At 39.3% G+C, this 25,629-nt stretch overlaps 1 protein-coding gene and 1 non-coding gene across 2 annotated transcripts in view; one reads left to right on the top strand and one right to left on the bottom strand.

Annotated features, from left to right (window-relative positions):
- LOC126093202 (aldehyde dehydrogenase, mitochondrial-like) overlaps nt 1-12,062 on the top strand; it is a 153,512-nt gene extending 141,450 nt beyond the window's left edge. Inside the window, exons 10-12 of the mRNA XM_049908705.1 lie at nt 10,109-10,266; nt 11,662-11,736; nt 11,823-12,062. Coding sequence (XP_049764662.1) covers nt 10,109-10,266; nt 11,662-11,736; nt 11,823-11,892 — 303 coding nt within the window. The 3' untranslated portion in view covers nt 11,893-12,062. The remainder of the gene's footprint in view (nt 1-10,108; nt 10,267-11,661; nt 11,737-11,822) is intronic.
- A 9,959-nt stretch (nt 12,063-22,021) lies between these two features.
- Nucleotides 22,022-22,095, bottom strand: Trnas-cga (transfer RNA serine (anticodon CGA)). Its single transcript has one exon. It is a non-coding gene; the product is annotated as a tRNA-Ser (tRNA).
- Nucleotides 22,096-25,629: the final 3,534 nt, after the last annotated feature.

Below are 25,629 nucleotides of genomic sequence, written 5' to 3' on the forward strand. Positions count from 1 at the left end.
TAGGCCTTATTAATAGGTTGCAGGCAGCTACTGCTACAATAGTTTGCTGTTGAACATCTATGAACAGTAAAAACCTAACAACACAGTTCAGTTCTTGCAGAATAATATGGTACATGTGACATTATTTTTCAAATAAATTAAACAGACATTGTCATTAATTGTTCTAACACACCACCTATTTGTGTTACACTTATTCCACTGTGAAGTTGATGCATTGTTGTTAATCTAACTAATACATGTTTCACGTCTGAAAATCAGCCATTGACTGACTGTTTCAGGACCAAAAATCGGTCCTTTATGTATACTCATAATAAAAGACACTGACACTATACATTGTTCGATTTTTAAGTTACAGAAACTACATATAAAACATAACTCATTCAATTAACTGAATACATCGAAAAATTCCTTATTTTTAACAGTTCCTTCTACCACAAAGGTTAAGTTGAATTATTTGTTTAAATAATGAAATTAACAGATATAATTATACAAACAATACTTTTGATAAACATGGTAATTATTTTGGAATTAGTGAAGGGCTGGCTTTGCTAATTTTTTCGAATAGATCCAAATAAATACTTTAAGAATCGTAGTAGTTCTTATTCCAAATATTTATAATTAGTACAGAATTTATATTTGTTTATAAGTCAACAATAGAATCTAAGCCATGAAACAATTTGATTTCACCCTATAATGATCTGTAGCAAAAGATATTAACTAGGAATGGTCAAAATAACTTAGGAAATTAATTACAAACACAAAACTAAGCACAAAATTAGACCTGGTGCTATATTCCTTAAGACTGAGGAAGCAATCCTCTTTTATGGAAATGCGGATTATACTCATGCATGTTAATGGTAATTAGGCAAAAATGAATTTGAGGCAGATGGCAAAACAGGAGAGGAAGTAAGGAGATCCCAGCTTGCTTCGTCACAATACCATTCAGTTACTACAGAGATAATATGAGAGAAAATTGCTCCAGATAAGTGTGATGTGATGAAATTGTGCCTATGTTGAGCTGTTTTAAATAAAAAGGAAAACGTAACATCTGACATTGTTATGGGTTCACTTTTGTGAAAGTAAGGGTAAATTCCACATAGACTCTGGTTTGTGGCTGCACAATTAATATATGAAAAGCCTTGCAGAATGTTAGTGACATAATTTTCCCTGTAAATTGTTTTGCATGTTAAACATCACTGTGGCAAGGTGTCCTTTATATAATATTCATTGTGTGAGAGCTGTTTGGTATCAATGTTTCTACAAGGACTATCACTCTCAAAATTATTAATCATTACATAATAAATAAATTTGTTCATACCTGCTGTGTATGAAATATGAGATCAATTGTACAGTAAAACTTGCTCAAAATGAATCACTTGGGACTAAAATAATTTTCTAAAGTGGACAAGTTTCCCGATTACACAAAACTCACTGGTACAGTAAAATATTTTAAATTAATCATGTACTGTATTTACGTACCTTCACTCCAGCACAGTAGGTGTTCAATTACTGTATATTGAACAATAGAACACTGGATTATTACACTAATTGATAAATAACACTGCATTTCTATATTTTTACATGAACTCTAAACTTGTTTGTTATTGTTTGTACATACATATTATTCCCATGTTTACTTGCTTTACATTTCACTTTTTTCGCCACTTGTCGAGGAGGGGAACTTGATTTAATTTCCTGTTCAAAATTTTTTTTCCTCTAACTCCCCCCCCCCCCCCCCCAATACAATAGTTCCAACAAGTTGGGAGAAACTGTGTGTGCTGCAAATTTCGGAACATCATTTATGCACACAATGCCTTCTTCCCTCTGTATTGTGGATTTCTATTAAATCTGTTGCAGAAGTGAAAGTGGAGTGAGTTGACAGTTGACAGTCTGCACTACATGGAATGTTTCGCATTTTCATTAATTCAGCAGTTGCATTTTCTTGAACTTTGATGGCCACAGAAGCAACTTGTTCTTGACCTCCAACCCCTCTTTCTTGAAGCACTTAGTGACAGTTTCCGGTTTTATTTCCTTTACTGCCAAGCCAATCCAATTTACTGCATCCAGGACAGAAACTGACCACACAAGAGCAAATGCAGTTTCAGCTTCTTCAACACTAACAATAAGAGATTTCAGCAGTAATAACCTATGATGATACTTGAATGTCAACCCCCTGGTCCATAGGTTGTGTGAGGCTGGTTGAACCTGGAAGGAACCAAGCCAATTTCACATTTGATAATGTTACTTTCGGGTGGCAGGTTGCATTGTCGAGAAAAGGAGAACTTGACGATTTCCTTTTTTTATTTTGGTATTGAAAGAGTCCAGCCATTCTACCATAAGACCACTCACTAACCATGCCTTTTCATTGCTTCTCCATGTGACTGGAAGCTTACTGACATCTGTTTCTGAAACAACACAGTTTTGCCACCTTTCCAATCACCAGTGGCTTCTCCATTTCACCTAACTGTTCCCACACAGCAGTACAGTGAGTCTTCCCGTGGACATTTTTTCACCGGTGCACTTTTCTCCTCGAATTGCTAGCAAATTTGAAGGCAGCATGTGATAAAACAGTCCAGTTTCATCAGCATTGAACACATCTTTCGGGTCATAATTCACAATTACGGTGGGTAGTGTTGTCTTCCATTCTGTTGGAACACTTTCCTGCACATCCTTAACTTCCCCACACACTTCATTCCATACGATGTTGTGCCTAGCTTTGAGACTGTGCAGCCATCCTGTGCTCTTTAGTGACTTGGAGAGCCTCACTCTGCAACATGGGTTCAGGTAAAGGTAGTTTTTTTTTTTTTTGCCTGCACAGTCTTCCTCCCTCGCCTCGATTACATTGATCTTTTCACTAAGTGTTAACTACACATACCGTTTGTTCGACATCATGTTACTGTATCTCTTAAAGTGTTATTAGTCAACTGAAGCTGGCACAAAATAATCACCTTGCCAGGTAAAACCATTGTCTAAAGGAGCCATACCCACCTCTTTCACTGCGCACATTGCAGCAGAGTGTTGATAAATGCGCAACAATGTTGCTGTATATGCGGGCATGTGTCAATAATGAGGAAAACAAGAAAGCCGACAGACAGAGTGCTGATGAATGAACCGTTTCCTTTTATGTACTGTACTGACACTGAGCATAACTTACTTGTTGTTGCACAGAACAGCACAGTTTTAGGTCCACACCAGCAGCGTCGCGCTGTGTTTGAGCTCTTTTCTTGGGTTTGTGCCATTTAACAGAGGTGTTAAAAGTAACGTCCTTGTAGAGTCTTGCATAACTAGTGAACTGTATTACAGTAGTACTGTATAGGCTCTTTTTCGCATTATACAATGAATTATTATGTTCTAAGATTTACTTTCCGTTTTCATGTTAGACACATTCCGCTTTGTACAAAAAATCAGCATATAAAAGTGCACTGAATGCGTCAGGACTGAAATACTTGTACGGTTTGGGCAGATTTCAACATTTTACATGTGCTGGTTTGAGCATGTTTTACTGTATTTTATTTTTTTGTCATCTAATTTGTAACCAAAGTCATTAAGGAAATTATCGGCTGTCGTAAAATGCGAAAGTAGAGCAAGAGTAAAGAAAGAGAGCAGGAAAACAAAATTTTCTTTGGACTAGAATAGAACCCACAATCTCCACTGTAGTGATTTATGACCTTACACACTACACTGTGGTACTGCTACACAGACTGAGATCGTATTAATGGATGGTAAATAAATTAATCTCATCTCTTGAAATGAATGTCTACCAGGCATAACAGTTTTAGGGTCAGATATGTGGCACCCTAAACCATATTACCATCCAGTCTGTTCTCTGATCCCCATCCCTGACTAGAAGCAATCCCCTTGTCAGAGTTTCTCTGCTAGGTCTGAAGTCAACTTGTGTGTGACATAAGCTGTGAAGTTCTCACAAGGTTGGTATTCCTTGCATTGTTCATAACTTCAAAGAAACTGCTGCCAAATAACTCATTTACCCACATTATGAATGGCATATGTATTGTGTGCACTTTTCCTCATATTTTCATTACACAGTGTCACTGTTTTTTCTGTCTCATTGCTAATAAATTTAATTTTGTTAACAAGCAGTTTCCCCTGTCATGTAGCAATGTCCACTGCTTTAATAGACTGTGACTGTACATAGTCAGGCAACCTAGTTAGTTCCCATCACTGATTGGTACTGAGTATATGGTTTGTTTTTCTGAGTAGCAGAAGGAAAATCTAAGAATTGGGTGCGGTGTCTGTGAACAAAAGTAATTTCTGTAAAGATGAAAGCTACAGGCTTCCAAATTACTGCCATCAAGGAAGTAAATACTTAGCCACAGTGCACGAGAAATACAAACCACTCTCGGGAAGCCACCTCTGTGCCACAAAAATAATATTTTGGCAAAAATTTCCCCTCTCTTTCTCTGCCTGTTATCGCTTCCTATCAAATGATGATGGTCCACCAATAGTAGCCAGAACTATTTCACTCAATAACTCCACTTCTTATGAACAAGTGTGGAAAACTCCCTTTTATAAGTGAATGTGACGCTGGTATTTGACAATGTTCTGCTAACCAGGAACACCAGAAAATCCTAAGGAAGATACCAGCAGCACACTGAAACTTTGATTGTAAATATGAAATCTGAAGAGTAATATGATTCTGCCTGACAACTTAGGTTACTTTACCTCCAGTGATGATGGCCAGGAAAGCCTGCAGACTTCTAGGCATTATTTTACTTTGTTTCTCCTGCCTGATGTAAACCATCAACCTGTTAAATACTTTTGTTCTCCAATAAGCTAGAGACGCATTGTGTATATGGGAATTATTTGTATTTCTAGTATTGTGGTAGTGAATTTCACAGTTCACCCTAAACTGAATCTTGTTATTGACCACAAAAACCACAACGGAATGTACCATTGGTGCATAAGTGTAAAAACTGCTACATCCCTGACGAGGATACAGTTGATGCATTCAGGTGTGTCATCACCTATAGCTGCCCATAAATGTGAGAGTGTTTATGATGGAATCAGTTCAGTTCCACTAAAAGGTCAAAAACCTGAAGCTTATGCTGAAATTGAACCCTGGCAAAAGTACATATCAACTGAATTTTAGCTACACGAACTAAGTACAGTCATCTAAAGCTACTAAATGTGTCTAAATGTCCAAGAGAGAATCTAGTTTTGATGGTATGCTCTTTGCAAGAGCAGTGTTACTGAATGTCATCACACTGTCACTAATATATTAGCAGAAAAGATTTTGCTCAAACATCTTTGAATACTTTAATTAATAAGCCCATTTGCTAGCCATGGTAGGAGATGATGTTATTACGGAGACCTTGCGTTACAGACTGGGGAATAATAAATTTCTTAATAACTTTTGACAATATAGGAAAATATAGATTGCTACTTACCATAAAGAAGACACATTAAGTTGCAGACAGGCACAATCAAGATACTTCCATAAAGCTTTCTGCCGCAGCCTTCATCAGCAGCAGAGAAACACACCATTCATACACACAAGCAAGCACACCTTACGTGCACGACTGCCAACTCTGGCAGTTCAGATCGGTCCGAGGTCCCAAAGTTGGCAGTGCATGAAGTGTGCTTTCTTGTGTGTATGAATGGTGTGTGTTTCTCTTCTGCTGATCAAGGCTGCAACAGAAAGCTTTATGTAAGTGCCTTTTAATTGTGCCTGTCTGCAACTTAATATGTCTTCTTTACGGTAAGTAGCAATCTGTTTTTTCTTACATGGAGTTTCCATTCTTTGAATAACTTCTGAAACAGAATGTCCCATTCTTTTCCTTCTGCCATTCAAAATTCCATATTTAACCCTTTCCACTGCAAAAGCAACTTGTGCTTGAAATTCAGAACTTTGTTTTTCACTCTGATGTCAAGTCTCATTTGACATGATTTTTTGTAGCTCTCACATGCTACATTCTTGACTCTCTGTATAATAGGCATCAATGCTACATACTACTGCCATCTAGGAATCCTGTGTTAACAATTATTATGTTCAAATTAGTAGGTATGAAGTGGCCAGTTCTTCATGCAGAGAGAGACAATGATTTTGATGGCAACAGTGATTCATTTGTGAACTGGAATAAAATGGTGATAGAAACAATCCACCCTGAAGAGCATCATAAAATATCACACAATGAAAAGTTTTTTTTATTTCAATGCTTATGTAAATGTACTTGAATGAAACTGCACTTTCTGTTTTGATGTACCGTATTTACTCAAATCTAAGCCGCACTTTTTTTCCAGTTTTTGTAATCCAAAAAACCGCCTGCGGCTTAGAATCGAGTGCAAAGCAAGCAGAAGTTCTGAAAAATGTTGGTGGGTGCCGCCACAACTAACTTATGCTGTCGAATATATGTAGCGCTACACAGGCATACTTTGTAGGCACAAAGATAAATACTGGCACTAAATCCTCTGCGTCAGTAAATAAATTAAAAAAAAAAGGTGGAAGACGAGCTTTTTTTCTCCGCCCCGAGTTTCGACCACTGCATTTTCATACATTATCCAATGAAGTAAATACAAATTCCGTATTGTTCATCTTCGAATGTAGCACCATTTCAATGTACTACGAAAATCCGACTGGCAAGACTGTTTGGGATGTTTGTCAATATGGCCAACTCTATGTTCTGAATTTTTTCCTACCTGTGAGAAGAGATGGTTGCTAATACGAACTTCTATGAATTGTGAATCACATGCAGTATTCTCTTCACCATAAGAATAATAAGAAAATAAACATTTTGCCATGTATTGTTATGTGTTTGCTGCTCTCTCATTTAAATCCTGTCTGCCTAATAAACTACGAAACTAGAGTGAGACAACAGCAAACGTGGAAGAATATACATATCATGTCATGTTTATATTTGTATTATTCTTATGCCTAATAGTGATACAGTCAGAAATGAAGCACAGCAATTGACTAAATTTTTAAATCTAAGATGACTCTAATTTCTGTGCAGAATGTAATGTACTAAAGAGGTGTCTGCAAAGATTTTCAAACAGAGAAAAATTTTCGCTAAACTCTCGTTCAGAACATCTTCTATCATACGCAGTGTATTATTTGGTTCTTGTTGATCATTATCAAAGAAAGCAGCAGTGTAAGTAACAACAAATTGCAGTCTCTTGCCATTGTTTTGCTAATGAGATGATTCCTCTTTTTTTTTTTGTTTATTGTAAGTGGCGGTAGTGTGCACAAAAGCAAGCCATGCCGCGACAGGCCTTAAACACGCACTATCAGAATGCGACAAACAATGCATGACACAGTACAGTAATGCATTTTCAGCTTAGAGTGACGTAAACACCTATAACAAAGAAAACAGCGCTTATCAGATCAAAGAAAAGTAAGCAATCAATTCAAACCAGACGAAGCAAGTGAAAAAGGAAGGGTACCCGTACAGATATGGACGGAGCACCTGACGCATAGCAATGGCTACCTGGTAAAGCTTAACTGCTAAGGTTAAGACTCGAACCAAACTACTGTAGCTGTATCGTCATTCATTCGACCTAAATTGTCTCATATTACAATGGACCAACTTTGTTTCGATTTGGAGATGTGGCCTAAAACTTTTCTCTCCCCTTGAATTTAGTCTCATTTTTCAGGTGCGGCTTAGATTAGAGTGCGGCTTAGATTCGAGTAAATACGGTATACCCTAACCCTGACAGGAGAGCGGAAGTGGAAACAGTTTCTTCTTCCTCCGCCCTATCACCCCCTCCCAATTCATGTCCCCAAATCACCTTCAGCCTGTATTGCTCCCCACTGGCTCCTACAATTGTGCATCACATGCTTAGCTCTTATACCTGCCAACCTACCCTCCTACATTCCTAGTCAGCAAAGCAGCTGCCTCTCTCTGGGTCTCTAGCCACCCTCCCCACTCAACCTGATGCTACCCCATCACAACCAGGCCACCTGCCAAAATGTGAGCGTGGATGTGTTTGTGTATGCATGCATATTTTACTTTAGTTTGTAAAAAGATTACTCAGAAAGCTAGCAATTTTTATTTCTTTCTGTGTGCACCTATTGTCAACTCAATCCTTCTGTTTTTCAATGGGTGGTCTCCTTTAACCCGAAAGTATTTACATTCTACCAGAACTTTTGTACAAAATCTGTATGTTGTATGTTAGACGGAAGCTCATTTACATATATGAGAAACAATAGTTGACCGAAGATTGAACCGAAGCCCAAAGCTCATTTCTTCCCTATCAGAAGAATCTCCCCTCCTTACATTGTTTGAATTAATAATAAGTGTAACTTCCTGCGTTCATTTTGCTGGATATTTAATTATCTACTGGTTTGCTATTCCATAAATTCCATAAAACCTCAATTTATCATGATTCACCAGTCAAATGCCTTCTATAGGTCACAAAAAATATCAGCCTATGTTATTTTGTTATTTAATGCTTGTAAAACTTGTTGAGTGAATGTGTAAATGGCATTCTCAAGTAGAGCAACTTTTATGAAATCCAAACTGTGATTTGCTGAGGATAATATTGTTGCTCACGTGACATACTATTCTAGAATACATCACCACAAAAATTTTGGAAAATATCAGTAGTGAAACAGGTCAGTAGTTATCGATACCTCACCTACCACTTTCCTTATAAAAGTGTTTAAAAATGGCATATTTCTATCTCTCTGGAAAAATGCCCTCAGTTAGTGATGCATGACGTACTGAGGGTATAGAAGTCATGGGATAGTGATGTGCACATGTACAGGTGGCAGTGAGCTGTTCTTTGTACTCAGGTGATTCGTGTGAAAAGGTTTCCATCATGACAATGACCACACAACAGGAAGTAACAGACTCTGAACAGGGAATAGTAGTAAGACCTAGACACAGGGACATCTCAGAAATCACAGGGAATTCAATATTCTGAGATCAGTAGTGTCAGGAGTGTACTGGGAGTACCAAATGTCAGGCATTACCTCTTACCACAGAGTGGCTGGCAGTCTTCACTTACTGACCAAGAGCAGCAGCATTTACATAGAGCTGTCAGTGCTGACGACAGAAATCAGTGTGGGATGTATGAGGAACATATTAGTTAAAACAGCGCAACAAAATTTAGCATTAATGGGCTATTGCTGTAGATGACAGATAAGAGTGCCTTTGCTAACAGCTTGATGTCACATGCAGTGCCTCTCCTGGGCTCATGATTGTATCAGTTGCAATCTTGACAACTGGAAAACCATAGTCTGGTTAGACGAGCCCAATTTCAGTTGGTAAGAGCTGATGGTAGTGTTTGATTGTGGTGCAGACCCCATGAAGCCATGGACTCAAGTTGTCAGTCAGGCACTGTGTAAGCTGGTGGTGGCTCCATAACAGTAAGGGCTGTGTTGATGTGGAATGGACTAGGTCCTCTGGTCCAACTGAACTGATCATTGACTGGAAATGGTTATGTTCAGCTACTTGGTGACCATTGGCAGCCATTCGTGGACATTGTTTCCAAACAATGATGGAATTTTTATGGTTGACAGTGAGTCATGTTACCAGCCACAATTGTTCATGATTGCTTTGAAGAACATTCTGGACTGTTGGAGTGAATGATTGGCCAAGCAGATCACCTGACATGAATCCCATCAAACATTTATGCAACATATTTGAGAGGTCAGTTCGAGCACAAAATCCTGCCCTGGCAACACTTTCACAGTTATGGATGACTGTAGAGGCAATGTGGCTCAGTATCTCTGCAGAGGACGGACTTCCAACGATTTGTTGAGTCCATGCCATGTTGCTGCACTACGCCGGGCAAAAGGAGGTCTGACACAATATTAGGAGCTATCCCATGACTTTTCACTTCAGTGTATTTTATTATGGGAACTCCATCAAATCCAGATGAGCTTATATTTTTGAGAGGATATGTGATTTTCTTAATTTCAGAAGAAATTTGAGTATCTTCGTAATCACATTATTTTCTTTGCCTAAAACTGACATAAAAAACTTGACTCTGGCATGTACTTAGTTTCAACACACATCCTAGTTTTAATGTCAGGGATGTGTCTCTGATATCACAACAGTATTATTGTCATCTGTCACTGAACACAGCTGTTTATGAGACTGTGCATGATTTTGCAATCATTATTATAAAAATGGCGTTAATGTTTCAGATATTTGGTCCAGTCCAATGTATTATAAAATTCAAAACTCTAGAAGAAGCAATCGAGAGAGCTAACAACACAACTTATGGATTGGCAGCTGGAATAATCACAAAGGACATAAATAAAGCTCTTGTGTTTGCACATGCTGTAGAAGCTGGTTCTGTATGGTAATGTATCCTCTCATGCTATGCTTAATACACTTATGGGCTAAATTTTATTATACACCTGTCACTGACATCACAAAATAAATCATATCAGTTCACATAAACTGCTTTATCAAAGGTGGGAAGCTTCCCTACAATTATTGGGGATAATTGTTGTGGCTGGTTACATTTTGGTGTTGATGGATGTGTGTGCAGTACGATTGGTACTTCCAAAGCTAGCGAAAAGCTATTGTATGTAAGAGCCATTCATCAGTCAGCTGCAAGTGAATCACTATGTATCTTCATGTTTGTTTATTGTTTTCATCCTGCAATTTTCGTCATTGGAATATGACCTTAGGAAAATCTTTTCAAAGTGTGTGTTGCTGCTAAGTTGGACAGTTCTTGAAATAAAAGCAAGGAACGGTAGCATATTGACGATAAGTTGTTTTTCTTTATCATATGCTGGATCATATTTTACTTCTTTGTGATTAGTTGGACAAACTGTCTTCATATACTTTAGGTATTGTAGAGTTTCCAAGTTTCTCTCATAATATTTTACAAGCATTTTCTGATTTTGATTAGAACCTTTTACATTCTAGTGTCAAAATGATCTCATATCCATACCCATGTTTACGTAGGTGATTTTTTTTTTTTCATTTTTAATAATTAATCTCCATACTGAAATATTGTTAAGATTGCAGGCTCTGTTAGTTCACTCAAATTTCTGCGTCCAGAAGAATCGCTCTTCTCAAGTCCTCGTTTCTGCAAGCCCAAGTATGTTTGTGAAGAGATGCTGCATCTCATTACTAAAACAGTGGCCCCAATATGAAGTTTACTATCAGTTACAAATTAGCTTATACCGGCCTAATCCTTTATTTCTCTGATTTAGTAGCTCTTCCACAAACATGCTGCACTCTTGTGTAAATCCTATGAAACCATTGGTATGTGCCCTGACATAATAAATTCCCTGTGATGTCATAATGCTGATTGCCAGATGCCAAAATCTGGTGGAAACCAGAACAGGTTTCTAGCAAAATTCTCTTCTTTGCAAAGGCCAGCTTGGTTCACAGTGCCACGGTTTGTTTATTTAATTGCTTTTGTACCTCATGTCAGCATTTAGGGAGTGTGATCTTAAACCAGTGAGCACCTCTTCTCTTGCTCTTTGTTCCAAAATAAACTGTAGGACCAGAAGATTTACAGGCTTGATTTTGTGTTTGATCCAAGACTATTAATTTATATGGGGAGCAGTTGCTTCCCCACTGCCCTCTACCCAACCATCCACCAAATAAGTTACAATGTCCTATAGTAATTAAAGAATTATCGCAAGTTAGTTACGCAAATACTCTTGAAATACAGAATGTAGAACAAATGGACCATGCAAAGGCTTGATTTTAATCACCTGTTTTGTTTTAATTGCAGGGTAAACTGTTATGATGCTGTAACATCACAGGCACCATTTGGAGGATTCAAACAGTCAGGCTATGGCAGAGAACTGTGAGTACATTTGCAGATCAGATAAAGATGGAGTATTCAGATATCCTGTTTGCAATTAGGTGGCTTATTCTGTTTTCTCTTTTCAGGGGAGAAGATGCTCTGAAAGAATATACAGAAGTAAAAACAGTTTCTGTTAAGCTGCCAGTAAAAAACTAAGCTAACATACAACAGAGATTTAAAGCTGATTCTTGATGTGATGTGTAATGCCTAATATACCAGTGATAAGACTTAAGCAAGAGATGTTTTTGAAGATTCACCTGTTTTGATAAATAATGCCTGGATGTAATACAAAAATTATTAAAACTTGCCCTATATAGCGCAGACAATTTATTTCTTACAACTTAGTCAACTTTTGTAGAACACTTATATCCAGTCCTGAAAAGAGTTTGGGTCATTTACTGAATACAAGTTGCTGACTGGCAAAATCCAGATGTGTTTATGAAGACCTATCACTACTCACCCAATAGAAGAGCTATTAACAGTGGACAGGCATCCAAAATGTCAATAAAATTGCTTTAGATTTTGGATTGGAGCTTCAAGAGAAAGAAAAACCCTGCTCGTACATTTAAAAAGAGGTAATAACTGTTTTCTGTAAAGATACACAGTTAGTCTTTTGGTGTACATACTAAACAAGACACTCCCTTAACAAATACATTGATGAGCCAAAACATTATGACTACCTGAATGAGATTTTCTCTCTGCAGTGGAGTGTGCGCTGATATGAAACTTCCTGGCAGATTAAAAGTGTGTGCCGGACCGAGACTCGAACTAGGGACCTTTGCCTTTCACGGGCAAGTGCTCTACCAACTGAACTACCCAAGCACGACTCAAGCCCCATCCTCACAGCTTCACTTCTGCCATTAGAGCACTTGCCTGTGAAAGGCAAAGGTCCCAAGTTCGAGTCTCGGTCTGGCACACAGTTTTAATCTGCCAGGAAGTTTCATTATGACCACCTGTTTAATAGCTTGTTTGCCCATCTTTGGAATGAAATACATAACTGATTCTGTGCATCAGAGATCTGAAACTTTGCTGGTAGGTTTTTGGATGTATATGGCATTAGATGTCTACACATCGGTCATGTAATTCACGTGAATAATTTGGGTACGTGTTGATAGCGACCCAAATGGGTTCCATACGATTTAAATCAGGCATATTTGGTTGTTGAATCATCATAATGCTCCTCAAAACACTGTAGTACGGTTCTGGCTCTGAGACACGGACAATCGTACTGTTGGAAGATGACATTGCTGTTGGGGAAGACATCAAGCATGAAGGGATACAGGTGGTTTGCAGCTGCCAGTGTGTCTTTGATTACTACCACATGTACTATGCAAGTGCAGGAGAATACCTCCTATAGCATAATACTGTTTCCACCTGTCTGTGTCTGTGGCATGTTGCATGTTTCGAGCTGTCGTTCACCTCGATGATGACATTTGTGGAGATAGTGACCTAGTGTGGCAAAAATGTGAGTCACTGGAAGAGCCGACATCTTTCCATTGATAAACAGTCGAATCCTGATGGTCCTGTGCCCACTACAATCATAACTGACAATATCATTTGGTCAACATGTCAACAAGTAGGCGTGGTCTGCTGCAGAACTCCATGATCAACGACGTACAATGAACTTTTTGTGGAGCATTCTGAGAAATGCACATTAAATTTGGTTCAGTTTGACATCTTCATTTTATCAAAATGTTGACACATTTATGGTCTGGTCACATGGTGCCAAAGGTGTGGAGCAGTTCACCAACCACATCGATAGCAAGCACCTGAATGTTCACCTTGTCATTACAGAGAAAGAAGGAAAAGCTGCCATTTTTAGATGTTTTGATTGAACAAAAATCAGATGGGGTTGGGCTCGGCCACTCTTTATACTGCAAGCTGACGCCCACTGGTTTATGTCTCACTGCACAAAGGTTTCATCACCTTGTCCAGAAGAGTTGTTTTAAACTGTTTATGACAAGAGCCACCCAGATTCTGACATTACCTGAACTTCATGTTCTGGCACAAAGGCTATGGAGCTAGAGGTACAAAGTTGTTAGTGCTCTCCAAGAAACAAAAGTGTGAAAATGAACAGTCACGTGACTATTTGTCTATTGTGACTCTTCTTTACTCTTGGGGCTAAACCTAACAAACTAGGTAGGTTCATGGGAAGAAGGGGCATAAGATCTATTTTCCAATCACCCAAGAAGGAAAGGAGATGCTGCACCCCATGCAGTGCTGGTTTAAGGTTTATTGGAATTTATAGGATTCCTCGAAAGCAGAAGCAGCTAATTATTCAGTCCAGCTGTACTGTTGGCCAGTGTTGTGCAGAATGCCACAAACGCATTAAAAATGCTTGAGAAATCAGCAGTTGCTGACACACACAGTCTCACAAATACACAGAATAATGGCTGATGAAACTAAAATCTTGTCCCATACATCTACACATTGGGTTTCTTTTATTAAAGAAGCAGTAGAAATTAGGATGTCCGAGAACAATTTCAACCAGTACAGTGGCTATAATCTTAATAGAGCATGGAAATGAGTTCTTAATGCTGAGATGACAGAGAAATGCACTGAAATGTTGACAGTCCTACAAGAGCACTGGCGCCGTCAATGTAGACACAGTCTCTGGCATAATGAAGCATACCAATCATGAGGCATCTATGTGCTATAAACGATTACCACAACAGCAGCCATGACAGTTGTTCCTGACAAAGATGAAGCTCAAATTTGTATCCAGATTTTGTGTGACAAGTAACCTAAAACTGTTTTATACTAAATCCACAATATGAGGAAAAGATAGATTGCTACTCACTGTACAGATGACTAGAGTTGCAGACAGACACAACAAAATGACACTTATACATTAATATTCGGCCAAAGTCTACTTTTAGAAAGGGGGGGAACAATCTCGCACACACACACACACACACACACACACACAGCTCAGAACAGGGCATTGCAGACCTGTGAATGAGATGTGCTTGCTTATGTGAATGAATTTGTATGTGTTTCCTTGTGTGAAGAAGCATTTGGTTGAAAGCTGATATGTCTTTTTGTTGTGCATGTCTGCAACTTAACATGTCATCGTTACAGTGAGTAGATACCAAATTTAATACCTGAATGGGAAATTGAACTGTTTGTGTCCCAAACATGAACACAAATGTGCTTAATGTCAACATACATAAGTCACAGTTATTTATAAATATTTTTATAATTGTCTTATTTCAAACACTGTCACCTTAAAAACAAAAACCAGAATATACACCGTATGTTACCCTCAAGTCTGCTGTTGGACATAATGTTTTTGTACACTCCTTAATCAATGTTTGTTATTACGATAAAGAACACATCAACATATATCAAGTACAAACTTTTTCAGAAGCGCATATAATATCACTGGATAACAGATGTTATCACTATACCAAACACGCAAAAGGAAGTACAATAACATTCACTAATTGGCAGAAAATTATGATCAAACCTTTACTGTGGGAATGACCATGTTTGGGTCATTTGGCAGTCTGAATGTTGTAAAATATGTCACGTATAAAGAGAAATTATGTTGTTGACTACAGTTGCAGGAAATGATTTCGGTGACTGTAAAAAGTTTAAACTTGAGATAACATAAATACAGGTAGTTTTTCAGACAGTGTACCCTCTTCAGAAATGACTGGCCTCAGGCTACATGTTATTAGGTGTATATCCTAACAGCCGTCTCCTACAGGTTGGTTATAATTAAACTTCTGCTTCTTGAGAGGGCCTCCAGAAAACAGTGATTGGACAATGAAACTTTCTGGAGACATTTTGTAAGGACATGTGTAAGAGTACTAACGAATAAACCACTGAACGAAACACATTTTAATTCCCACATGAGGGTAATACTTGTTAACTAACTGTGTACCATTTTTACGTTCCATATTACAAACACTGCTCATACCCATACAGTACACAGTTTTCTGTCTACATTAGCTCAAGTGGCAAAACTTTAATTATAACCGACCTATGTATGCAGTTTGAAATGGGCCTCAAACCTGAACCAATGGGACGAACTTATCCTGTTATGTTTATGGTGTATTTTGCTTAAACTTCTTGGCAGATTAAAACTGGGACCTTTGCCTTTCACAGGCAAGTGCTCTTCCTACTGTGCTATCCAAGTACAACTCAAGATCTGTCCTCACAGCTTTAATTCTGCCAGTACCTCATCTCCTACCTTCCAAACTTCACAGAAGCTCTCCTGCAGACCTTGCAGAACTAGCACTCCTGGAAGAAAGAATATTGCAGAGAGATGGCTTTGCCACAGCCCAGGGGATGTTTCCAGAATGAACTTTTCACTCTGCAGCAGAGTGTGTGCCGATACGAAACTTCTCAGTGGATTACAACTGTGTGCTGGGCCAAGACTTGAACTTGGGACCTTTGCCAGGAAACATTCTCCAGGCTATGGCTCCACAATATCCTTCTTCCAGCAGTGTTAGTGCTGCAAGATTTGCAGGAGAGCTTCTGTGAAGTTTGGGAAGTAAGGTTAAAGCTGTGAGGACAAGTCGTGACTCGTGCATGGATAACTCAGTTGATACACTTGCCCGTGAAAAGCAAAGGTCCCAAGTTTGAGTCTCGTTCTGGTACACAATTTTAATCTGGCAGGAAGTTTCATATCAGTGCTCACTCTGCTGCAGAGTGAAATATCATTCTGATGTATATTACTGTTTTACTTCTGAGAGCATACATTTGTAGAAGAGTCAATCAAAATTTTGCTTCCTCCTACACATATCAAGCAAAAGGAAAATGGAGGTATAATTAGAGAGAATCAAGCTCACAAGGAGGTTTACCGACAGCAAGGCAGCTTGTGAAGTACGGAGATACATGGAAGCCAGATTAAAGTAGGTGCACGAGGGAAGAGTATGGTACATTAACACACAGTTCCAATCTGTCTTCATTGGATAAGCAGAAAATGACTGGAAGAACCACAGTGCGCTCTCGGTTTGCACAGCTGGACCAAGAGCGACAGTCACTAATAGAGAATGTGGCTGAAATGGTCAGCTTTCTTCATTTTATTTCAGTAAAGATCAAATCTGTAAAATTTATCTTAGAACTAAGTATGGATGATAGGTTATGAGCAGACTGGAAAACATGTACTACACACTTAACGCTTTCAAACCCACTGTTGGACTACGTTCAATGTTATGATTTTCCGCTACAGCTCTAATGTCAGACATGTTTCCACAAGTGTAAAATTAATAAATAAATAAATAAATAAATAAATAACAAGAGTTACGACGAATGCAGCGAGTAGAAAAATTGGATTGGAAAGAGTTAAGTGACCATTCATTCACTCACTCCCACACATCGTGTTCTGTAAATTTCGTCATGAAGATGTGTAATGAGTCTAGTCATACATGAATATACAGAAGCAGCCACTGCAGATTAGTTCAGTAGAGGTACTAACAACGAATTAAGTAGTGTTAATCTATACACACTGAAAAGTGTGATAAAGTGTCTTAAGTGTACCTGTCTGCTACTTAACATGTCTTCTTTGTGGTAAGTAGCAATCTGTCTTTTCCTACATTGCTGTTAATTATGAGAGTTACTTAGTGCCCATATACTGGCAGAGCCAGTACTACTTTAATATAAACATCAGAATTATGCAGAATTTACCCTAGGATATGACTTAAGACTTGTGCCATAGGATTAAAAATCACCGAGATACCTCCATAAAATGGCTCAGCTGTGCATCTCACAACATGTGTAGCTGATAGTTAATGAGACGCACAAATGTTTTGATCTAGATCAAGCAGTTCCTCATGAATTTAGTTGTAGCTGGCTCAAAACTCATGGTGCTTACCAACTACATGTAATGAATCAAACAAAAGGTATTAATGATAACTGTAGAAGCATTCATAAAAAAAGTCCCATTATTTGAAGCTCTCCTAAAACGTAGTGGTACTCAAATAATACATTGTGCAGGAAGTTGACTGTAACATTGTCTGAGGGAGAAAAAAGTATTACAAGAAACCCCATTTGAATCTATTTTGAATGAGACTCTGCAGGTAAAATGGTTTGGGCAAAATTAACTATCATGGGAAAGCTGAAACTTTTAATAGGGTCATTCTGATACATTTATTCAGAGAAAAAGCTACACCATATCTGCAGTGATGAGGATTCCTTGCCTAGTATGCTGAAGGTCTCAAGAGAGCCTTCACAGACAGGCGCTTCACTCCACACCTATTCCACAAATGGACTTCTCGTGCCATATCCTCACCCACACTCTAATCCTCCCACCATACCGAAAATTGGCACCGAAGGACTACCCCCTCATTACCCAATATTGTTGTTGTTGTTATGATCTTCAGTCCTGAGACTGGTTTGATGCAGCTCTCCATGCTACTCTATCCCTTGTAAGCTTCATCTCCCAGTACCTACTGCAACCTGCATCCTTCTGAATCTGCTTGGTGTATTCATCTCTTGATATCCCTCTACGATTTTTACCCTCCACTCTGCCCTCCAATACTAAATTGGTGATCCCTAGATGTCTCAGAACATGTCCTACCAACCGATCCCATCTTCTAGTCAAGTTGTGCAACAAGCTCCTCTTCTCCCGAATTCTATTCAATACCTCCTCATTAGTTATGTGATCTACCCATCTAATCTTCAGCATTCTTCTGCAGCACCACATTTCGAAAGCTTCTATTCTCTTTTTGTCTAAACTATTTATCGGCCACGTTTCACTTCCATACATGGCTACACTCCATACAAATACTTTCAGAAACGACTTCTTGACATTTAAATCTATACTCGATGTTAACAAATTTTTCTTCTTCAGAAACGCTTTCCTTGCCATTGCCAGTCTACATTTTATATCCTCTCTAGTTCGACCATGATCAGTTATTTTGCTCCCCAAATACTAAAACTCCTTTACTACTTTAAGTGTCTCATTTCCTAATCTAATTCCCTCAGCATCACGCAAGTTAACTCGACTACATTCCATTATCCTCGTTTTGCTTTTGTTGATGTTCATTTTATACCCTCCTTTCAATACACTGTCCATTCCGTTCAACTGCTCTTTCAAGTCCTTTGCTGTCTCTGACAGAATTACAATGTCATCGACGAACCTCAAAGTTTTTATTTCTTCTCCACGGATTTTAATACCTACTCCCAACTGTTCTTTTGTTTCCTTTATTTCTTGCTCAATATACAGATTGAATAACATCGGGGATAGGCTACAACTCTGTCTCACTCCCTTCCCAACTACTGCTACCCTTTCATGTCCCTCGACTCTTATAACTGCCATCTGGTTTCTGTACAAATCGTAAATAGCCTTTCGCTCCCTGTATTTTACCCCTGCCACCTTTAGAATTTGAAAGAGAGTATTCCAATCAACATTGTCAAAAGCTGTCTCTAAGTCTACAAATGCTAGAAACGTAGGTTTGCCTTTCCTTAATCTTTCTTCTAAGATAAGTCGTAGGGTCAGTATTACCTCACGTGTTCCAATATTTCTATGGAATCCAAACTGATCTTCCTCGAGGTCGGCTTCTATCAGTTTTTCCATTCGTCTGTAAAGAATTCGCGTTAGTATTTTGCAGCTGACTTATTAAACTGATAGTTCGGTAATTTTCACATCTGTCAACACCTGCTTTCTTTGGGATTGGAATTTTCTTCTTTCTCTTCTTTGCTTAGAAAAGGGTTTCCATCGGAGCTCTTGATATTCATACAAGTGGCTCTCTTCTCTCCAAAGGTGTCTCTAACTTTCCTGTAGGCGGTATCTATCTTACCCCTAGTGAGACAAGTCTCTACATCCTTACATTTGTCCTCTAGCCATCCCTACTTAGCCATTTTGCGCTTCCTGTCGATCTCATTTTTGAGACGCTTGTATTCCTTTTTGCCTGCTTCATTTACTGCATTTTTATCTTTTCTCCTTTCATCAATTAAATTCAGTATTTCTTCTGTTACCCAAGGGTTTCTACTAGCCCTCGTCTTTTTACCTATTTGATCCTCTGCTGCCTTCACTATTTCATCCCTCAGAGCTACCCATTCTTCTTCTACTGTACTTCTTTCCCCCACTGCTGTCAATTGTTCCCTTATGCTCTCCCTGAAACTCTGTACAACCTCTGGTTTAGTCAGTTTATCCAGGTCCCATCTCCTTAAATTCCCACCTTTTTGCAATTTCTTCAGTTTTAATCTACAGTTCATAACCAATACATTGTGGTCGAAGTCCACATCTGCCCCTGGAAATGTCTTACAATTTAAAACCTGGTTCCTAAATCTCTGTCTTACCATTATATAATCTATCTGATACCTTTTAGTATCTCCAGGGTTCTTCCATGTATACAACCTTCTTTCATGATTCTTGAACCAATATTAACCTAGAAGAAAACAACTCAAACTTATCCTTCACTAGGGTTGAAGTGCAGAAGAATGCGAAATCCCGAAGAGTGTCTAAAATTTACAGACACGCTAAATTTGGCACGGACTTCAATGCGGGATGCCTTTAATAGGTTCCACAACGAAACATTGTCTCGAAATTTGGTAGAAAATCCGAAGAAATTCTGGTCGTATGTAAAGTACACAAGCAGCAAGACGCAGTCAATACCTTCGCTGCGCAGTGCCGATGGTACTATTACCGACAACTGTGCCGCTTAAGTGGAGTTATTGAACGCAGTTTTCTGAAATTCCTTCACCAGGGAAGATGAATGGAATATTCCAGAATTTGAAACACGAACAGCTGCTAGCATGAGTTTCTTAGAAGTAGATACCTTAGGGGTTGCGAAGCAACTCAAATCACTTTATACGGGCAAGTCTTCAGGTCCAGATTGTATACCGATTAGGTTCCTTTCAGATTACACTGATACAATAGCTCCCTACTTAGCAATCATATACAACCGCTCGCTCACCGATAGATCTGTACCTACAGATTGGAAAATTGTGCAGGTCGCACCAGTGTTTAAGAGGGGTAGTAGGAGTAATCCATCGAACTACAGACCTATATCATTGACGTCTGTTTGCAGTAGGGTTTTGGAGCATATACTGTATTCAAACATTATGAATCACCTCGAAGGGAACGATCTATTGATACGTAATCAGCATGGTTTCAGAAAACATCGTTCTTGTGCAACACAGCTAGCTCTTTATTCGCACCAAGTAATGGCCGCTATCGACAGGGGATCTCAAGTTCATTCCGTATTTCTGGAAAGCTTTTGACACCGTTCCTCACAAGTGACTTCTAATCAAGCTGCGGGCCTATGGGGTATCATCTCAGTTGTGACACTGGATTCGTGATTTCCTGTCAGGAAGGTCGCAGTTCATAGTAATAGACGGCAAATCATCGAGTAAAACTGAAGTTTTATCAGGTGTTTCCCAGGGAAGCGTCCTGGGACCTCTGCTGTTCCTGATCTATATAAATGACCTGGGTGACAATCTGAGCAGTTCTCTTAGGTTGTTCGCAGATGATGCTGTAATTTACCATCTAGTAAGGTCATCCGAAGACCAGTATCAGTTGCAAAGCGATTTAGAAAAGATTGCTGTATGGTGTGGCAGGTGGCAGTTGACGCTAAATAAGGAAAAGTGCGAGGTGATCCACATGAGTTCCAAAAGAAATCCGTTGGAATTCGATTACTCGATAAATAGTAGAATTCTCAAGGCTGTCAATTCAACTAAGTACCTGGGTGTTAAAATTACGAACAACTTCAGTTGGAAAGACCACATCGATAATATTGTGGGGAAGGCGAGCCAAAGGTTGCGTTTCATTGGCAGGACACTTAGAAGATGCAACAAGTCCACTAAAGACACAGCTTACACTACACTCGTTCGTCCTCTGTTAGAATATTGCTGCGCGGTGTGGGATCCTTACCAGGTGGGATTGATGAAGGACATCGAAAGGGTGCAAAAAAGGGTAGCTCGTTTTGTATTATCACGTAATAGGGGAGAGAGAGTGGCAGATACGATACGCGAGTTGGGATGAAGTCATTAAAGCAAAGACGTCTTTCGTCGCGGCGAGATCTATTTATGAAATTTCAGTCACCAACTTTCTCTTCCGAATGCGAAAATATTTTGTTGAGCCCAACCTACATAGGTAGGAAAGATCATCAAAATAAAATAAGAGAAATCAGAGCTCGAACAGAAAGGTTTAGGTGTTCGGGAGTGGAATGGAAGAGAGATAGTATGATTGTGGTTCGATGAACTTCCCACCCCTCCTAAAACAGTATTCTATCACCCACCCAATCTAAGCATCATCATGGTTCCAGAATGAGATTTTCACTCTGCAGCAGAGTGTGTGTTGATAAGAAACTTCCTGGCAGATTGAAACTGTCTGCCAGACCGAGACTCGAACTCGGGACCTTTGCCTTTCGAGGGCAAGTGCTCTACCACTGAGCTACCCAAGCATGACACACACCCCGTCCTCACAGCTGGCAGAAGTAAAGCTGTGAGGACGGGGCGTGAGTCGTGCTTGGGTAGCTCAGTGGCAAAGGACCCGAGTTCGAGTCTCGGTCCGGCACACAGTCTTAATCTGCCAGGAAGTTTCATCATCATGGTTCATCCCTATGCTACTCTCACTCCCAAACCCTTGCCATACGGATCATATCCCTGTGGAAGATCCAGGTACAAGACTTGCCAAAACCACACACCAAGCACTTCCTATTCCGTTGCCATCACAAGCTCAGCCTATACTGTCAGAGGCAAGGCCACCTGTCAAAGCTGGTACCTCCATTGGGATCCTTCCCTCCATCACTAGCTTTTCTGAACTACGCAGATGGGAGTTATCCTCGCAACACATCCACTCCATTAACCCACTGTCCCCATACCCACCAATCAAGAGTTTTGCCTCCCTCGCAATTCATGTCTCCATGTCATCTTTATCATGCACATCACCCACCAACTCCAGTAACTGTCCATTACATGCTTAGCCCATGTAGCTGCCACTCCTCCCTCCCGCATTCCATAACAGCAAACCTACTTTCCTCTCAGCTGGTAGCTACCCACCTGCAACCCTTCTCTCTCTCTCTCTCTCTCTCTCTCTCTCTCTCTCTCTCTCTCTCCCCCCCCCCCCCCCTCCCTATCCCATCTGACACAACCCCCATCCCACACTAGTCCACCACCAAAATGCTATCATTGTATGCAGTTGTGTATTTATATTATAGCATCTTCTGCAAAAGATAAGGCACAGGAAATTTGTTTGCAGACTAGATATTCAGGGTTGCCACAAGTTTCCCCAAGTGAAATTAACTGATATTTCCCTGATTTCCAGACAAGCTTTAGCGTTTTCCCTGACAAATTTTGAGATATCAAGGGTAAGTTAAGACGTAATTTGACAATCTGTCTTTGCGGCTATGGTACAAAAAACTATACTGCAAATGAGAAAATATCTTTAAAAAAAAAATTGCAAGCAGATTGCGTTCCCAAATGTGAGTAAAAATCTTAAGTACAAACATCAACATCATCTTGTAGTTAACTGTTTTTAGATGGAGAAAGCAAGCCAAATGGTTATGTTTCATTTAGACCACTGATATTATTGTATTTCAATAAACAAAACACATTTGGTAACAAAAATAAACATTTCCTTGGAAGTTGCAAGACAGATTTAAAATACCTTCACTGATTTCAGAAATAACCTCAGAAGAAAAGTAGGCCTCTTGAAAGAAGTGTATAAAGCAGGGAAGAATTGTGTAAACCAAAACTGTACATGACTGTCAATAAAATGATGGTTCTATTATGTTCATTACTGTCGGTTCTTAGCAACTTGTTATATCTATTATTTTTCCAGGTATTGCGTGATTTTTCTTTCGAGAAACATATGAATACATAGGTACTGACACAATTTTCTTCTTCTCATCGTCCATACTTTCTAACATATAAACTACTTTTGAAGTGCCAAAATGTACAAGAGCAAATAAAATGTCTATACAACACCACACTGTACAAGATATCTGTGGTGAGACAGTCACAACTCCTGAAATCCAAAGCCTGTGGTCTCTGGCCTGCTGAGGAGCACCACAGTCCTGCATCCAAGGATAAACTATGAAAATCCACTGAACTACGTCACACACAAACAGACCTGGCCTCCAGGCAGATCAGTGAGACTAGATCTGATGGGCAGGGCCTGCACATTAGTGGGAACCAAATGGCTTCAGATCGGCAGGCCTGATCCATTACAGATACCCGCAAGAACAGCCTCTGGTTTCAGCCTGTCATTGAAATCCACTCATGTGGCCAGCTATTCGTGAGCCACAGACAGCAGCTGATGAAATGAAACCATGGCGATCAATCAGTGCAACAGATAACTTGTTCAAATACTCTGAGAATTAGTAATAATGAGGATAGCTAGCAAATTACCATAAAGATGATTGCTGTGCCGCACACAGGCATGTAGAAAAAACAATCACACTCTCAACTTAATTTCCAGCCATAGCTTTTGTCAGAAAATGAGAGCATACACACATCCACACAATCACTCTGAAACAACCCATGCACACATGTCTGCTATTTCTACAATCTCTGAGAATCAGATCCAAACAAACCACTCTTCGTACTTCCCTGCCTCATCAGCAGCTGCTAGACCAGCAGTGGCAAGTGGTGGCAGCACTGACTGCAAGCTTGCGGGAGTGGTAGGAAGGGGAGAAACAGTAGGAAGAGGGAGTAGGGAAGCGGCGCATGTGGCAGCTGCACCCAGCCAGTGACAATGCATGACACCGCATTAAGCAAAACATTTCATCTACTAAGACAAAAATGAGGGTCTTTTTTTTTTCAAATTTCCCTAACGTCTTTGAAAATCCCTGATTTCCAGAACCCGTGGCAACCCTGATATCGAGGGCAGTGCCTGTCTGTGAAGGCCCACAAAGGTATCTGATGCTAGTTTATGCACCAATAAGTTCACTTTCTGATGAGGCAGCAGAGGATGGCTATCAAGAGTTGCAGAAAGTGATAAACGAATGCAAACTCCATTACAAGATCATAACAAAGGATATTAATGCAAAAACAGAATAAAACTAAAGAATGACTTGTCAGTGTGAAACTTTGGAAACATTACTAGCATTTGGTGCGAACATGTTTGTCTTTAACACTTTTTCCAGAAGGAAAGAAATGGAAAATGAGTTTGACTAGAACAAAATCAAAATAAAAATCTGAGAGATTTTATTGGGAATTACAAGAAACATGACAGTACTATACAATTTTCAAATTGGAAGTTATGATGTACTCAAAAGATGCAAAGCAAAATTAAATACAAAGCTAGAAAGACACTGATTTGTCAGGCAAGAAATTTCCATAACTTACATTTCTAGGAATAAGTAACACATTCAGTATGAATGAACTGAGAGACTGGATTGAAGAGTTTCCAGCAAACGGAGCACAACATGTCATTCTCAAAGGAGAGAAGTCTTTATCCATAAAAGCGCATTCCCCAGGGGAGTGTTATAGATCCACTGCTCTTCACAATATATAAATGACATAGTAGACAACTTCAGAACTTCCATGGGGCTTTTCGCGACACCTTGTCTAGGGAGTGGCAATTGACCCTCAACATAAACAAATGAAACATTTATCAATAGCAACTGGGAGTGTCAAGTGATTAGTATATGCTGGGACATCAGCACAACAGGTTGTTTAATTGTGTGTTAATTTATTTGTGACAAGCTGATGTTCCCTATACATTTTATTTGACGCAACATCACTATGTGACTTTCAGTATTTTAACAAGCATGTACTAATAATATTACAAGATCTGACGATGATGACAGCGTGGATCTGTTGAAACTGGTCATAGTAATCACAAGAATTGCTAACAATCTTGGTTAACTTGATTCATCAAGGGTGATATTACTTTCAGATTACCCCCACACTGAAGCAATGTCAAAAACATGTAAATTAACGTGTCTTCTACATCAAAATATTTTGATCTGGGGACACCTAGCTACCACACAA

This window comes from Schistocerca cancellata, chromosome 1 (assembly GCF_023864275.1).
Source record: "Schistocerca cancellata isolate TAMUIC-IGC-003103 chromosome 1, iqSchCanc2.1, whole genome shotgun sequence".
NCBI lineage: Eukaryota > Metazoa > Arthropoda > Insecta > Orthoptera > Acrididae > Schistocerca > Schistocerca cancellata.